At 40.8% G+C, this 18,872-nt stretch overlaps 1 protein-coding gene across 1 annotated transcript in view; it reads right to left on the minus strand.

The window, feature by feature from the left end:
• Positions 1-18,872, minus strand: part of ATRNL1 (attractin like 1) — a gene marked incomplete at both ends in the record, with an annotated part of 464,603 nt that overhangs the window by 73,906 nt on the left and 371,825 nt on the right. The window contains one exon of the mRNA XM_084245317.1: positions 17,017-17,131. Within this exon, the coding sequence (XP_084101443.1) occupies positions 17,017-17,131 (115 nt within the window). The remainder of the gene's footprint in view (positions 1-17,016; positions 17,132-18,872) is intronic.

Raw genomic sequence — 18,872 nt, forward strand, 5'->3', positions numbered from 1 at the left:
TGCACAGTGAAGGGTCTGAGGGGTACAAGGGTCTAAGGGGTCTAACGATCTGAGGAGTCTGAGGTGGGCAAAGGTGGTATGAGCTAACAGAGCAGGTCACAGAGGTTTCTGGTAACAGGATGATTCCAAATGTCAAAGACACTGACCAAGAGAGAAAAGATTTGCCACGAAATGTATTCAGGAGAATATACTATGGGCTTATGGAAGAGATTCAAAAGAGGAAACCAAAGCTTATTTTGAGCCATGCGAGAGTGGTAAGAAACAATTGGCCTGGGACTTAGAAGACCTGGGGTGATGTGCTGGTCATGCCAATAATCAGCTCTATGGCGTAGGATAAACTGTATGCTGCCTGCTCCTGTATGTGCAAAATTAGAGGGACAGAAGATCTTAATCCATGTGATCATTCATTCGGCTAAATATTGAGGGCCTCTTGTGTCAGACACAGTGCTGGACAGAGAGGACACTATGATGAAGACAGAGATGGCCCTTGCTTGTGTGGAGTTGACAGTCTTGTTAGGGAAGAAAATAGAGAAATACCTGTGAGTGTAATGAGTGGCTTTGGGAAAATAGGAGTTCACTGAATCTTCTCTGGGTTTACTGGAGACCACAGTAGGAGAGATTAAACAGAGAGACAGCTGCTGAAGTCAGATTACAGTGGGCAGAAAGACATGGGGAAAGGGTGCTGCTTAAGAAGTTTGACTTGGAAGAACATGAACAAGAAGTGGCAGGAGCTAGTGAGAGTTGTAAGTCTCAGAGTGCTCTCTGTTCTAAGACACTAACATTCACATGCACCCAAATCAGTATTTTTACCCTTCCAAGGTAACAGCCTCGAAGGGGGCAGCAACCAGTTCACTGTATAAGCTCTATCGTGTTTGTATAAAAATCAATCTCACGGTGGCCACATCCCAAACACTAAAAGGAAATTAAGATCTGGAAACTATTACTGTGAGAACCTGTGTCGTTTCAATCTGTGGGTATGTTTAAAAATGTAAGATGGAAGCTGGACGAGACAGGGGCTGAGCAAGATGAACTCCAGTTGTCACATTCTGTTATGCTAATGATACCGAGATTGGAGTTGAGGAAGAGGACCCGTTCAGGGAGAAAAGGCTAACAGGAACCCTGTGCAGCCTGCCAGTCTGCTGCTTCCAGTAAGGAGGCTTTGACCTTGTCTCCTACCATTCTTGTGTGGCTAAAGATGGTGTAAATAAATGGAAGCTCTGGTTACATGAGTTTAGAGAGACATCAGCACTTAAAGCAGTTAGCTGCTGGAAATTCCTAGATATGTAATCAAGACAATGCTAAAGGCAACAAGTGATGGCATGAAATTCTATTGTTTTAGGAAAATCTAACAGTGGAATTTTGTTTTGTGAAACAGCTAACATCTGCCATTGGAATTTCTGGGAATTCTTATATTACCAGTTTAACACTAGTAATTTTTTTTTTTAACAGAAGAGTATGTTTTCACTTCTTAAAAGGACAGATTTTTTTTTTTAATTGTATGAAAATACAGGGATTTCAGAAAGGCAGTTCCACTATTAATCTTTGTGGTCAGAATTCATGTTAAAAGGTTTGGATTTATTTTTTCATTAGCATTTTATCGATTGGACCAATTAGTTCGAGCAAGCCTAAAATTCCCAGGATTTCCTAAAAACTAACAGCTGTGCCTGTCTTAAGCTTACATAATGTGACACACATGATGTAAATTTGCCAATTACAAGACCCAGAGGTGGATGCACAGCAGTGAAGCCGGGGTGTGATCGTAGGACTCTGGGACAAAAGATAAAATAATGTTTGATCTCTGGGATCACACTTTAAAATCCCTTCCTTCTTTTTGCTCTAAGTCATAAAACAGGGCAAATTAAATGTAAGCTTAACCTATTTCATGTGTCTCCCCCACCTCCTTTCTTAGATTTCTATACTGTATTTAATACTCCCCGGCCAGGGAACTTTGAGAGTGTAAGGATTAAAGGCATAAATTTTAGAGTGAGAAAAAATTGAGCTGAAATCCTGGTTTTGTCAGTTATTAATTCTATAAACTATTGGTAAATTTTTGAACTTAAATTTTCATCTGTTAATGGGCCTCCCCGGTGGTGCAGCGGTTGAGTGCTGGATTGCGAAGCTGCCTGTGGCCTCTGCAGCGCTGGTTCGATCCCCGGCTGCTCCCCGGCCACCGGAGGAGGGTCCCACATGGCACGCAGACCTCTCCTGCCGCCCACTGCTCCCCTCAGCAGTGTACTTTGGTCCTTCTGCCTGCTCTGCTCCCCGCTCTGGCTCTGGTGAATTCTCTCACTCTCCCACGCTTCTGACTGTACCCAGTGCTTGTATAAATAAATAAATCTTTTAAAAAAATGTTTTTTTCATCTGTTAAATAGGAATAATAGATTCCAACTTATAGGGGTAAGATAAGATTAAATGAGAAAATGTAAGTAAACAATTACTGCAGTAGACTCATAGTAAATACCTAAATGATAGAGGGGGTGTGTGTGTATGCATTTGTGTGTGCACGTGTGCATGTGCACGTGTGTGTGTGTGTGTGTGTGTCTTTGCTTGTTTTGGACATTTATACCATTTGCTGAATATATTTTCTAAATTGAGAAAAATCCATAATAGAAACTACATTTGCACTAGGAGCCCTGCCCGTTTAATTACTTGGTACAAGCCCATGCTAACATAATTTAAGAATATGTTCATTAGAAGGAGATCCTTAATTGCATCATGGTTTAAGATGTTTAATTATTTAATAATTTCAAAATTTTTACAAAAAATACAGTAACACATCATAGTTATAAACAGTTCAGTGAATGTGTATCATTGTTTTAAGCTTAGCTCTCCTCATGGTGCATTAGAAGTCCTACCCGGTGATTTACCCATCAAATATGATTTAACAATAGGAGGTAAAATTTAGAGAAAAAAATTCACAAACTACTTAAGTCAATATTTGAAGAAGATGACATTCTAATGGACAACATAAAGATGAACATGAGTCAGGAGGATAACACAGAGGCAAATATAAGATTTTCAATGCCTCTTCCTGGCTAAGGCCTCGGAAAATTCAGTAATAGCATCGCTCAGTACACAGGTCACATAGACTTGGCTTGAAAATCAGATCTACAACTTGCTCGCTTTAAAATTTTTAGGAAGCAAAAAAGAATTTAGCAAGTAAAATAACCTTTCTGAAGCATGGTTTCTTTAGATGTAAAACAGATAACTTCTCCCCCATGCACTGGAGTAAGAAAAATAAGTGGACATATATATGAAGCATCCGAAATAGTGGCTGCCTACCAGGTCCGCTGTAAAGTGTGGTTATATTAAATGTTCTTTTTAGTTATCATAAGTTTAAGAAATTTAAGTTTTTATTTATATGTTAACATGGGATATACTAATGACCAGATAGAGCTTCGCCAAATACAGAGTCATATGGGAGGTAGCCTGGCTTAACAGAAACCAGAGTCCATCTATAAACAAGTGTTGCTCTGGAAATTCTGAGAAAAAACTTCAAGGACTGTGACAGTCATTCTCTTGAGCTGCTGAAAACTGAGGCAAAAAATGAAACCCCCCAAAACTCAGGTGGTTGCTGATTGGGAGGGATCATGGACAGAGATAACAGTGATTTCAAAATCCTAAGCCTAAACTGAAAATCACTATAACAGATGCTTCAAATTGCCAATGGAGCTTTCTGATTATGCTGCTTCTCACCTGGGTAGCCTGGTGGCATTTTCTAGAGTGAGAAGCAGCAACTCCTGATGATAATTCATCATTTTTCTAAGATTTACAGGCAAGGTCAGGGAGTAATCACAGAACTGATCACTCTATCTCTTCCTTCTTTTCCAGAGCTTCTGAGCATGCACTTCTCCCATCCTGACACCAGTCCCTGCTTTGTCAGATCCCTGCAGAGATCTTTTCAGAGATTTAGAACTAGAGAAAGCTCTACCCGCAATGTTCAGATAGGTGTGTATGAGTGTGAGTGTGCAAGTGCACAAGTATGCATGTATGCATAAGTGTGAGTGCATACATGAGTGTGGATGTGTGTATGCATGTGCTCATGTGTGAGGTGCATGAGTGTGCACACACACACAGAGGGGCCCTCAACATGTATCATCTATTTTAATCTACTGCGCCCCCTAAGAAACAGCCAGAGTCCATTGCTTATATTTCAGAATACAGTGAGGATAGTTAATAAACAGAGACACACACACATGCAAAAATTCTAGGTGAAATAATTTTTTGATGATGGGCCCTGGAGCCATATATAACTTGATGAAGCAAATGTAATTTCTATGAGGAAACATCGTCTATACTCTATAGATGGATTTTCAGAATTGGCCCATTTGCAGAAATGGTCTAAGAATTTTTAACTTCTCACTTTGAAATAATTTTAGATCTACAGAGAAGTTACACAGAGCTTAGTGTTCTCATTTGTCCTTCACCTATCTCTCCTTAATGATAATATTTTACATAATCACAGCATTATTTAACAAAACCAGAAAATGAATATTGATATAACATTATTTCTTTGGGGGCAGATGAGTAACCTACAGATGCTATTTGAATTTCGCCAGTTTCCCAACTCATGTTTTATTTAATTCAGGATCTCATGATGTGTAGACATCATTAGTATCTAATCCTCGTTAATTCTTCCTCTTTCTTTGTCTTTCATGACCTTGACACTTTTGAAGAATTCTGGTCAATTTGTTCTGCAGACTGTTCTTCAATTTGAATTTGCCTGATTTTTTTTTCATGATTACGTCAGTGCTCTAACGGAATAACATAGAAATAATCTTTTGTTCTTTTCAGTATCACCCACCAAGGATATAGGAATTTTATATATTTTATTACTAGTGACATTAACCTTGATCACTTGAATAAGGTCAAGTCTGCTACATTTCTCTACTGAAAATTTATTGTTTTCCCTTCATAATTAATAAATATCTCAGGGGAGATACTCTGAGACTATGCAAATTTGCTGTTATACATTTTATTTTCTTTCATGAATTTCAGATTCCATCAGTGGTTCTTGTGCTATTTGTCTAACGGTGAAGTTTCTATTTCCTTTATTCATTTTTTTAGATTTATTTTTATTTATTTAGGCATATAAGAACTGGGGTGTAGGCCAGAGGTGTGGTGTGTGAAAGGAGTCACCAGAGACAGAGTGGGGAGCAGAACAGGTGGATTTACTGAAATACACTGCTGAGGGGAGCAGCAGGTTAGACAGGAGAGGTCTGCTGTGCCTTATAGATCAGCTCCCTGGCCAGGGATTGAACTCAGGCCACAACCTTGATAGTGTGATAGTGCTGAGACTTAACTCCTTGCACTGCCAGGGAGGCCCCTCTATTTCCTTTATTCTTTATGCACTTAATAACTAGAATTCTGTAAGGGAGGGAAAGCTTCCCCTTGTTTCTCATCTATTTATTTGTCACATATCTATGTTAGTGTGGACTCACTTATTCTTTGAGTAATCATTCAATACTACACTTACTAACTTTTTGTTTGTCCATTTGCTGCTTCTCAGGTTGGTTTCTATGTCTTTTCAAAATGTCTTCATAATATTTGACACTTTCTGGAACTAGTTGTCCCCAGCTCAATTTGAACTTGCATTTTCCCCTTCCTAGACTTGGAGCCCACTATTTCCCGCCCCCTCACCGTAATGTGTCTCTGGTTTATAGTTGCTTGTTGATTTTGATTTTTACTTTATTATAATTAGTCTTTTTCCTGGTCCCTTATTTAGGTTTTCTAAATTTCTGCTATGAGTGAGACCATCTGGCATTTTTCTTTTTCTTTCTGGCTTAATTCGCTGAGCATGATCCCTTCCAGCTCCATCCATGGTGGGAAGTGTATGAGGACTATAACCAAGATGAAAATGCATACATTGTGCAAAAATGAAAAATAATGTAAAAAATATATAAAACTAAAACAATAATAGAAAAATATAAAAAATATAAAAAAGCAAAATATAGAAGTGGTGTTCACTGCTGTGGAGGCGCTGTCGATCACAGCCCAGAAGCACACACGTGCACGCGAACCCACATACCCGTCCTTCTACCTCCCTGCATGTAAATGAGTTCACACTGAGTCCTCGATTCCACTTCAACACCACAGAGTTCATTCTACCTTCCTGCTGTCCTCAGTATTACCTTCTTCTGACAGTGAGAAACTAGCTCTCACTTCGCCACATTCATTTCTTCTTCGTTCCAGCCTAGCACAGATATCAATAGCACCATATCGCCAACCCAGGCCTCTGTTTTCTGGAGAAACAAATGTGCTAAGTACAGTACAGTGTTTGCCTGCAGTTCTTTTTGCCTCTAGCCTCACAGTATGCAGTCAAGACATGACTTTCCACAGTCACAGAGCCTGCTCTTTCCTCCCCTGTCCCCAGTGTAGTTGTTACTCATTTGTAATTAGCTTCATTTTATGTTTTGTATTCCATTTTACATTCCCCCACATCCTAATTTTACTTATTAGATCTGTGAAACATTACATATTTTTGACAGTTCCAGGTATCCAAAAAGGTGTGTTCAGAGACGTGTGGCTCCCTGCTCCCATTAACCACTCCCTCTCTTATGCCCCCATTTTATACTCCATTCCCACAATACTTCCTCTGGGCAAACAATTTCATTAGTTTTTGCTTTATCTTTCTTGAAATCTTTTGCAAAATTAAGTAGATTGCTACATTTTCTTAAATGTCCTTATTCCTTATGTAGAGAACAGCAAACTGTAGGCATGCTTTTGTACTTTATGTCCCTTACTTAGCAATACATTTTGGAAATGATTCCAGCAATATATTTTGGAAATGATTCCAGCGCACTTCATAGAGATCTCCCGAAGCCTTGCTTCACAGGTGCACCACCTACCATTTGTGCAGGTAGTATGACCTATCTCACCACTCTCCTATATCTGGTCAGAATGTGACAATGCTGCGTGAATGGCCACCCCACGAGTCCCCAAGTTATAGGGGGTGCGCCCAGCAGGACTGCTGACAGGACAAGTGCAAGTGCTAAGAAGTCCCAAGTTCTCCTCCAGTGGGGTTGTTCCAGGTTATGTTCCCACCAGCCATGTTTTGTCATACTTCAAATTTTCACCCAAATGATAGGTGAGCAATGGTACCGCAGGATTGTTTTAATTTGCTTTTCTTAAAATTACTTTTAATGCAGATGGAACAAAGCAGTGGAGAGGAAGTGCAGGTGGACAGTGAGGAACTGCCAGAATCAGGCTTCCCCAGACAAGACTCTATGTCACCTAAGAAGTCTATGACTCCGAAGTGTTGGGGGAAAGGGAAAGGCATCAGCACGAAGAGGAGAGCTGCCCACCGGGTATCCAAAGAACAGAAGATGAGCTGGGAGGCCCGAGGCATGAGACAGGCTGTGAAATATTGATGTTTCTACATCAAGGAAAAAGGTTAATAACAAGTAATGCTGAAGACAGAGACAACAAAGTCTTTGAAAAGTCTCAGTATTATGGACTGTGACCTCTATGACCCCTGTGACCTCAATAAAGGAGAGGAGGTCACTTACCAGCAAGGGTCAGGAGAGACTGAGAGTGGACATTCTCCCAGCAGAAGCAGGGCCCGGGGGCTCGCACCTCGGCTACAAGGAATATGGAGGAGACACTGACTCTGCTGAGACACCAAGCGTGAAGCGAAGCCTACGAAATGTTCCCTTTCCATGGAGAGGAAAAACAGATGGTCTCAGGGAGGATCAAACAACGATCTTACGAATGATCAAAGCATTCGAGTAAGATTTTTATATTTGGGGAAAAAAACAACAAAAGATCCAAAGAAGGACAGAGGTGTAAGAGGAAGGAGGAACACAGTGAAGCGAAGGCACTGACTTCCTATTATGCTCTGGGCACTCCAGTCCCTGGAGACAAAATGACAAGGGAACTCGCTCCCCTGAACCTGCCTGGGTGAGACACAGAGAGTGCAAGAAAACTTTCATCATGGTAAATACAAAAAAAAAGGAATATACTGGGGATGAGTAGACAGGAGGTGACCCTCGACTCAGCAGTTCCCTTGGTGGAAAAGGTGAGGTGTTGAGTGTTGGGGTGTTGGGGACAGTGCAGACAGAGGGACAGGTGCTTGCCAAGGGACAAAGGTGTGGCACATTCCTAACAAGTGGTATCTAGAAACACTCCGGGATCCAGCAGGGGGAGGCATTTGTTATCTCCCTAAAGTCATCGTGTTTGCAGACAACACAAGGTGGGCACGGAGCACAGTCAGGACAGGATTTAGAGGGCTAGGATTAAACTTTAAAAATATCCTTGAAACATCAAAAGAAAAACCAATGAAATTAATAGCTCCCCTGTCTTGTGTAAGAAAAAAAGTGGCCATAAACACACAATGCAGAATGGCAGGAAAAGCCAGGCAGGGGTGAAGGAGCTCTGCTGAACTGTGAGTGGGAGCACAACTGCACGTCAGGTGCCCAGGAGGGAAGGGGAGAGGAGAGCCCAGAGGGACCCACTGGGGTTCCAGCAACGGTTACTGTGGAATAAGACATAGTAAATGGTGGACTCTGAGGGAGTCGCTTCTGGGGAACCTCAGTTTTCTCACCAGTCAAACAAAGGGACAGAACTACCGTTACACAGTCCCTCTCTCTTCCAGGGCTCCTGAATCAATGACAGTGGGAAGGCTGAAAGCATTCTGGGTCTCCAGGTGACCCACGCTGGGATACCGGCTCTGCAAGTGGCTGTGAGACCGCCTCTGACGGGGATGGCTTATTGTAAGGAATGGAATCAGCTGGTTTTTATTTCTAGAGAGATGAGAGCGAGAAGAAAATAGGAAATAGGCTCAAACTTCAGTGGAAACTGTTAAATAACAGCACGAATGGGTCCCGGAAGTGATGGTATGCCTTTCGGGAAAGTCTTCAGAAACTGTCCGAGATGATTCTGGACAGGGTCACCAGCTGTGGCTGCAAGTAGCTGGGTGTGCCAGATGTCACTTCAGTGCCCTTGCTGTCGCTGTTTCTGCCATTGGATAATATTATGCATAAATAGAGTATTACCAAATCACCCTGTTTATTCATTTTATGTATCTATTAATGTGGACGACAGTTTCTCTGCATTTTACTAGTAAAGTTTTGAATACAAATACGACTTGGCCTCTCCCCATCACAGCTCTACATTTGGAGCTAATTGCCTCGTGGAACACTTAAGGAGTCATTTTTCATTATGATGGTGAGCAAGGGGAGAGCAGATGGCACAGTCATGTTATTGATTTGATGATCCTTGCCTGGCTCATTGAATAAATGGAACTGAATGTATGGTCACTGCGTCCAGACTTTAGGGCCTTCAAGGTTCAGTTCAAATTATGTCAGACAGCAGGTTCATGGGGCAAGAATCCATTTATTCTTCCAAGGCTTCTACATGATGTTTCCAAGGACCAGGGAGGATTCCTCAAGCCACTTCCTTGGAGTCCTTGGGCCAATTTATGTTTCCCAGTTCTTAAGGAAGAGGGTGAGCTCTTTCTTAACTTTGCCAGTGCTTTACTGCCCATCAGTTAGGGATGCCGATCCAACTTAATGGCTGATGTCTATTTACAAATAATTTGGTGCATAAAAGGAAGTAAACAACTCTAGCTTTCCAGAGGGCCATTATTTCTTTCTCTTAAGTGCCTTTAGAGAAAGATCATTCTAGCCTTAAGGAATTAATGTGACTATACCCAGACCTGCCTTTCCTAGGCATCCCAACTGCAGGTCAGTGCTCACTCCTCTTTTGCTACTGAGCACTTCCGTGAGAAGGAAGGGACAGTCAAGCTTGTACATGCCTTTGGTCAGCTATCAGGAGAAGGAAGAATTTTTATCAAAATTTGAACATAGTCCTATAGCATTTGCTAAGGGACCACTGGTCCTTTGAAGTGGTCTCAGAAAAATGTTTATGTGGGAAGAAGGGATTCCCAGTGTCCCTGACCCATGATGTCCTTAGGATTTTATCAGTTTCCTGGTAAGGAGAATTACTTTCCCAAGTTCCTTTCTTTTTTTTCCTTTTTGGACATAGGGAGTTCTGTTTTGTCTGCTGTTTCTGGGCCCTGGTGGAAGACAGTGGATAATACTGCCTTTGGTAAGAAGTGGATGACTATTATTTTCTTTTTTCTGGTTAGATTTTGCATCATGGCATAATAACCATGAGGATAGTGTCAAGTCTCTCTTGGTGTGAGAGACCCAGAGACCTTGGCTCTAGTCCTTGCTCAGCTACAAACACACTGACCCTGAACAAGCCTCTCCTAACCTCTGGTTCTCCAGATTTGTCTTTGGCAAAACAAGGGCTAGAACTAAATAACAGAGGGCATTTCTAAAGCTCCAGAACTTCTAAAATTCTCGGATACTCACAATTACCCTTGCATAACAGGACTCTCTAATTCCTAACCATTAAAAGCAGAACATCTTACTACTCGGCAGTTTTAGATAGACAATGTTAGCTGTCAAAATAAATACTTGGGGGCTGATTTAGCCTTTCCATTGGATTCAGACCTACAGAAAAGTCTTTTTTGTTGTTGTTCTGTTGCTTTAAAGGAAGGTGCTTATTGCAAACAGATCTTGATTTTTTTCCCCTTTGGTTTTGTGAGTTGATTTGTTGAGATGCTTACTTTTTCCTATTTTTGTCTTTGACCACAGTAATTAATTACTTCTCAATTCTAGAAATAACTCACGGGGTGGCAGGCAAGAAGATGAAAAAGAAAAGAAAAATGTTGGCCATGCTTTCAGAGCTGGTGGGTCTAATTTTTCATGTTCATAAGTTCTGACTGTTTAGGTGAGCTTATAATTTCTCTATCTTGAGATTATTTGAGTTAACTTTTAAAGTGTTCCTTCACATCTGCAGCATGTTTAATCAGCCATGTTCACTATTCTTCACTTTTTGTCCTTATTTTCTTCTTTGTCTCCTTTACACAGTAACCATCGGTTCTCAATTAATGATGGCACAACTTTAAAATCTTAAGTGGGGGGACCACAGTGACCATGGGCAGTAAAAGAGCTTTTTTGATTCTCCAAAGCCCAAGACTAATGGTCTCTGACTACAATTTAAATCCTCCCACTCCAAATCTAATTTAATCCCTTCATTGTATACATGAAAAAGCAGGTCCTGAAGCAAACAGATTTGCCCATGGCCACAGGGCACAGCTGGATCTTGATCTCAGAACGTGTGGCTCCAAGTCCACACACAAGCTTAAGTCCTTTTCCTACAACTGCCCGCTCGTGCCGCTGTCACACGCCAGGTCAGGGCCTCCTTGTCAGCTGTGTGACGGCGCACGTGATGCATTCCGTCAAATGTCTGCAGTTAAATCACCAGGAAAGATAAAACTATGCTTCTCACTGACTTAAGTCCAATACTCAGCAGAGCCTCAAGGTTCTTCCTTTTTGACACTGGATTTAAAGCTAGGGGACAAAAGGTTATCTGGAGTACCCTGTATCTTTATCCAGAAAAGCATGGTGAGAGAGTCCCATAGGCTGAGGTCCTGGGTTTGAATATTCTGATTCACTCACTCACTAGCTCTATTTATTTTAAAAGACTTATTTATTTTTGTGTAGAAGAACTAGGGTGTAGCATAGAGATGTGGGGGAAGAAGGAGGTAAGAGGATTCACTAGAGACAGAGTTGGGGGAGAACAGGTGGATTAACTGAAATACACTGCTGAGGGGAGAGACAGGAGAGGTCTGCTGCACCATGTGGGTTTGCTCCCTGGCTGGGGATCAAACTTGGGCCACAGTGGTGATAGTGCTGAGACTAACCCCTAGGCCACCAGGGAGGCCCCTCACTAACTAGCTCTATTGGCCCTGGACAAATAATTTAATCCCCCCTGAGTTTCAGGGCTTTTTAAAATCTGTAAAAGTGGGGGCCTCCCCAGTGGCGCAGCGGTTGAACGCTGGGCTGCGAAGCTGCCCACAGCCTCTGCAGTGCAGGTTCAATCCCCGGCCACTGGTGAGGGTCCCACATGGTGCATAGACCTCTCCTGCCACTCCCCTCAGCAGTGTACTTCTTCGTCAGTCTGCCTGTTCTGCTCCCCGCTCTGACTCTGGTGAATTCTCTCAACCTCCCGTGCTTCTGACTGTACCCAGTGCTTGTATAAACAAACAAACAAACAAACAAACAAATAAATAGATAGATAAATAAATAAACAAGGAAAAAAATCTGTAAAAGTGGGATAATAGTGACTTCATTAGAGTCTTTTACAGGGCCAATCCAAGAACGTCTACAAAGCACCCAAAACAATGCTCTAAATTACTAGTGCTCTTTCTGTCACCTCTTTTCAGTTACTTAAGCCAAAATATCTTTTTTGTCATTATTTGTATTTGGGTGCAGAGGCACACATTCTATGCATGTATCTATGACACTATGGAGAGAGTATGATTTTTACCATTTAACAATATTTCTAGATTGTTCAAAGTAATCTGGTCATTCTGCCAATGTCTAAGCCTAAAGGAAATAATTAGAAAACTCAGACTTTCGCTCTCTGATTGTTTATTCTTGGTGTTAGACATGGGTTAAGTAAAAATAAAAAAGGGCCTTGTTCCCTCCTTGGGTTAGGGAAGGATCTGAAATGAGGTTGTTTTCCTGAGGCAAATGATTAAATCTGCACTTTATGAAAATGAATACTAACATCTTTTCCCCCCTCTTTTGTATTGTATTAGCTAATGATCAAAGTTGTTAAGATTACAAACTTATAATGCAGAAATAAAGTGGAAATATTTTGATACGCAAAAAAAAAAAAAAAAAAAAAAAAAAAGAAAACTCAGACTTTCTAGCAGTATTCTCTTTGCGAATGTTAGTCAATCGAATATGAGGCAAGGTCAGGGAAAATTCTACTTTGAGTTGAAGCAGGTCACCCTTTTGGGCAGTGGACATTTGAACCACTGGGAATTTTAATCCAGTGAGAAAAGTTAATTTCTTTCTTATTACTAAGAACCCATAAGCTCTGAAATCCGTTTCCTTCATCACAGAGTGACAGCAGTCATTATCATTTTCAATTTATGCTTTTGAAGAGCTCTATTTACTTTGTCCACATTTCATCTTAATGTGACTCTAAAATGCTCGGGGACCGAGCTGTCCCAAGCAGTAGGAAACAGGCCTGGTTGTTGAGTGTCACGCAGCAGAGTTACTTGATCTGGTTGGTTTTCATGGGGACATCAGCTTTTCAACCACTCTGAGGTCAGAAGAGAAAGTGACTACTCAGCGTGCACATGTCCACAGCAGAAATCCCACATTAACCCCAGAGAGGCTGGCAGGGCTGCTCACAAAAACACAGGAATGAAGCAGCAGGTTTATGGGGCAGGGAACCTAATTAGTCAGCTCCAGGAATGCCAAAAAGCCTATTTAATATCTTTTGCTTTTACTCTTGTAAACCACCTACAGGGAGAGCTGCTCACAAATACTTACATTCATTATATTAAAAGGAATTAGTGCTTGGGATAATCTAGAGGATGAACCTGCAGTTTTCCCCTTGACCTTTGTTAAGAGGAGAGCTATGTCTAGTGTCTAGACACAGAAAGGGCCATGTCTAGTTATTATTGGAATACCCCGGGTGAAAAGAGAATGCAGTCCAAAAACAATGCCATATTTTAAACACCAACAAATACCAACTGCTACTGGAAAAGAGATGACCAAGATAGCACCAGCCTGTCTCTGAACCACTCACTTGTTAGTGCTGAAGTTCAGTTTTTGAGGAAAACCACCACAGTGATAGGATGCTTCTGCCTTCTCATAATTTCCAAATTGCCCTTCCCTTAAATGCTTTTATTCACAGTAATGAAGAGTGCATTATGAAAAGTATCACTCGACATTTAGGAAGCTACATTTCAGAAAAGGGCCTGATAAAAACTTTTGAGATTATGCACAGAACTACAAGAGGACATTTAATCTAATAATTATTGTTAATGAATCCTTGAGTAGCTGTGCTGACATCTAGAGACACAAACAGTTCCCGAGCCAGGGAGGACTCCTGCCCCCGGGCCCTTCACACAGCAGGCATGGACTCAGCTGGTCTGTCCAGAAAGCTCCCCCTCTCGCCTTCACAACTACCCCAAACCTCTGAGCCTGTACCTGAACGAGAGGAGGCTCTTCAGAACTTAAGGCTCCTAGGAGAGCAACGTGGGAAACAGTGATGAATTCTCATCCAATTCCCCATGGTATTGCCATTCACTGAGACTCACAGATGGAAGTGGTTGCTCCCAGGTTCCTATCATCATCATCATCATCATCATCATCATCATCATCATCATCATCACCATCAAAATCATTGTAACCTGCATTCACATGCAGGACACTGTTACAAGCACAAACAGACAGATGAAAGTCCTGTAAAGATGTGAGATAAGGGCCTCCCCAGTGGCACAGGGTTGAGCGCAGCGCTGTGAAGCTATCCACAGTCTCTGCAGTGCTGGTTTAATTCCCGGCCAGCCAGGGAGCAACTCACATGGCGTGACAGACCTCTCCTGTCTCGCCCGCTGCTCCCCTCAGCAGTGTCCTCGGTCTGTCTGCCTGTTCTGATCCCCACTCTGTCTCTGGTGAATCCTCTCACCATCCTGTGCCTCTGACCTGTACCCTGGTTCTTTTATAAATAAATAAATCTTTATAAAAAACCCAAAAGAAGAGAGATAAGCCGAATTCCAGCAATGACATGATCAGTGTCAACATTTCCTTCCCAAGAGCCAATATGATTCCCAAACAGTTACTGGAATGCACTTCTCAGGTATTGGATGATACTATATCAAGTTTTAATTGGCTGTGAGCATACCTAATACATTGATGAGTGGGGGAAAAAGTCATTAATTTGAGCATCAGAATCAGCATTTGCCTTGCTCAGGGAAAACCCAGGTGTGGAAACTGAAAATTTTTCTCCACAGAAACTACCCCATTTTTTTTGCAGTGAGGTCAAGGATTTTATATTTCCCCAATGTGTTACTATAAAACTGAAAAGAATTTTGCAATGGACACCAGTATTCCTAGCACCTAGATTCTAACATTAACATTTATTTAACCTATTTTACAACTTATCTGTCTAACTATCCATCTTACTATAAATATCATATTTTTGATGCATTTCCAAGTAGACTGCAGATAGCAGATGATAATGTACTTTGCAAACTAAAATGAAAAAAAAAATTTCTACTCCTAAATGGATAACTTAAAAAAAATTACATTTTTTTAATGAGGAACAGGTCACCCTGAATTATGCATACAGACATTCATCACAGTTCAATCTACAGGCTCTGTAGAAAGTCTAGTGGGTTAACTCAAGGTTTTACCTCTTATACTATTCCAACAGACATTTTCAGTATTCCCCTAAATATTTGAATTGTGAAGGCATAGGTTGTAGATTATAGAGAAATAAGCTCTCTGTTACATATCGCCAGGAAGAATTATCTAGAATGTTGGCAGTAATGTTTTTTGTTCTCTTGCTTTATATTTTAGTATTCCCCCAACTAGAGTTGGGGAGTATAGAAATAGGAGATCCTTATGCCTCAATTCCTTCATTTATAAAGTGAGTTTTGTAATATCTATCACACACAGAATTTTCATACAAACAAATGCAAATAATAGGAAAACACTTTTTAACGAGTAAAACCCTCTACACATCTAAGATGGTGTTATCATTAGTAGTCATAATGCATCTGTAATAAAACACAGCTGAGATAATGGTCCACAGTGCTGCTTGGCTTTTTCGTATCAGTCAAAAAAGATTTCAAAGGTTAAAGGGATGGAGTATTGGCAGTTGCCTTCTGTCTGCCCTTCAGAACGTCATCTTGTCAAGGATCTCGAAGAACCTTGGTGTGTATCACAGACTTGTTTTCATTAGTGAAGTGTTTGTTTTGGAAATCATCCCAGTCTTAAAACAATCCTTCCATTAGCTGGGCACTGTACCTATAATTATCTATCTCATCTGAACGATGCCAAACTATTCTACTTACTGCATCCCATTTACCTTGGTGGTTCTGAAAGGAAAAGGAAGCATTCATTCAATGGATGAGAAGGTGCAGAGAATGTTAATTTCTCTGCATAAACACCTACAAATGAACTCTGAATAGGCATTCCTGTAATAAGATATCATTAGGTACCATAAATGACTAGCTCACAGATGATGGGAATCCTCTGTGCCCACATGGGAAACATTTCCTTAGACGGATATCCTAAGTTTACAAGGTACACAGTAGTGTAGCTTCCATTTGTGGGTCTGGGTGGATACAAATAAGACAGTGAAAGAGCAAGGTCCAAACTAACCAGGAAATAAAGAAAAGATTAAGTGGGAGGGCAAGTGCATCATCAATTGTTATTTTTGAGAACCTGCCAGATCGCTGGCATTTTATTTAATACTTAAGAGACTGAAGTGCATGATAGATTTGAAATCACCCTTACCCTCAGTGAACATCCATTTCATTAAGAGTTAGATAAAGAAAGCAATTGGGAGACAGACCAATTAGAAACCTCAAGTGGATGGACTAAGATATGTAAAATGAGAGAAATAAGCCTGTCTTGTGATTTAATTACGAGCCACACTCCACACGAAGCAAGTTTGCAATGTTTACATCACAGCAATGGGAAGGCCTAGAGAGTTACCTCCAAATTGAAAATATTCTGGTCAAGTACTAAAAGAAGAATCAGATGCAAAGGGTCCTCTGGCCTGTAAACTCCACTTGTCTGGTGCCAAAAGCAAGAACATGTCTTTTTTGGGGGGAAGGTTTTGTTGCTGGAGCCTGAATCTTGGGAGATACCTGAGCAGCCAATGCAGAACGTGTCTTGAATACAGTGTGCTGGAGGCATCAAGCTATCAGCCCGGATGCCACTCAAGAAAGTTCCCCAGTTTCTGTTTCCTATTTATGAAGCAAGCTTCCAATCATAGTCATAATTTGACATCCTATATGACATATACATTGGGAAACAACCTGGCCCAAAGGTCAAGACCTTGTTGAGTAGTTACAAAAACAAATCATACACACATATATACTCAACGTGTCTTTTTAAGGGAAACTTTGGCAAATCTAAATTGATAGCGATGCAGACATGTCCATGCTCTTTGGGTAAAGATCATTCCTCTTACCTGACTGCCCAGGTGGAGGGGCACCTGATGGTCCTCTCGGGAGACAAAGAAACACAGTCAGAACAGCGGCTCTGTTCCCGGCACAGGGTTCAATGGCTATGGGTTTAGGGGCTCCCTGAAAAAGAAAACTCACTTTCAATGGGCATAATTAACATGACACTGCAAATCTGGTTTCGCCTAAGCTGTTCTTTCCTAGTGGTTGGAGACAAACCTGTGTCATCTTAAAAAATCATTAAATTGACTATTTTATTGTAGTAATATGAAGGACTTTGTGGTGATGGTCATTAACATTTAGATGACATTTTTCTTGGGGAGTTCGTTATATATTGGTACATGTTTTTGCAATTTTTGAAAAAGTTCTTTTTGCTTTGTTCTATTTTTATCTTGCTATTCCCTTCCATGGGATTTTTTAAAGAGAAACTTTAGCTTCTCAGCAAAAGTAAAAGGAATGCAGAGTGATTTTCCATATACTCCTCACCCACGCTTGCACAGCCCCCCTCATGAACATCCCACCAGAGGGTTACATTTGTGACAACCGAAGAACCTCCATGGATCAATCATTATCACCCAGAGACCGCAGTTCCATTAAGGGTTCAGTCTTGGTAGTGTACTCCATGGATTTGGACAAAGGTATAATGAAACATGTCTACCTTAGAGTGTCATATAGAGTAGTTTCATGCCCTAAAAATCCTCTGCGCTTCACCTATTCATACTTCTCCCACCTTTAACTCCTGGAAACTATGAATCTTTTTACTGCCTCCATAATTTTGCCTTTCAGACAATGTCTGAGAGTATTTAGCCTTTTCAGATTGATGTCTTCACTTAAAAAAAATGTATCTAAGTTTCTTCTCTGATTGTTCATGCTCTGATAGCTCTTTTTATTTTATTTTTTTAGTTCAGGTGACATTTTGTTGTCTGGATGTACCATAACTTATTTCTCCATTCACCCACTGAAGTTCACCATAGTTGCTTCCAAAGTTTGGCAGTTGTGAATAAAGCTTGTATAATGCCAGTCTGAGTGGACATGAGTTCTCAACAGCTGACGCACAATAGTCCCACATTTGAATACATGAACGCATTTCACTGTGTTTGATGTGTAATCTGTGTGCACAAAATTATGCAACTTCCATTCTTTATGACTATTTCCCCTCATCAATGATGCATTATATAATATAGCCTACTTAATTAAATGATCACAGTCTGAAATAGTCTGTCAGCATATCTTTAATGTCACTTCAGTGAAATACGTATGTAATGATTGCACCAATGCACCAGTATATAAATGACTTTAGGAATAAAATAGAGTAAATTAAAATATGATGATATAATAGTAATAGCTAGTATTTTATTAGCTGCTAACCATAGATTAGATGTCCAAAATCCTTTACACAGAGTTACCTATTTAAGTCTTACAACACTGAAGTAAGAAGATAAAAAGATTTGCTCAAATTCATATAACTAGGAAGTAGTAGGGCTGGATTCAAACACAGGCAGGTTGAGTTAATGTTCTTAACCTCAGTGCAGCTTTTCTTGCACATGTATGTATGAGCAAACCTGTACCCACAGCCATGCACACCTGAGCCCTCTGTTGTGAAGCCACATGATCCGTGCACATATAGGTGTGCCCGTGTGTGTGTATGCATACACACACATATACAGGAGGAATCTGGGTATCACACAATGTCACCACGGAAACAGTCAGGGTATCATTTTAACTTGGGAGTGGTGGTTCTGGCTATTCCACTCAAAAAACTGCAAGAAAGACCTGGCTGACACATCAAGGCAATATTGACACATAAAGGCAAAATTAAATAGAAGAAAAACACCACTGCTCTAATTATTAAAACAAATGAATT

The sequence above is a fragment of the Talpa europaea genome (assembly GCF_964194135.1).
Source record: "Talpa europaea genome assembly, chromosome: 10".
In the NCBI taxonomy this organism is placed as follows: domain Eukaryota; kingdom Metazoa; phylum Chordata; class Mammalia; order Eulipotyphla; family Talpidae; genus Talpa; species Talpa europaea.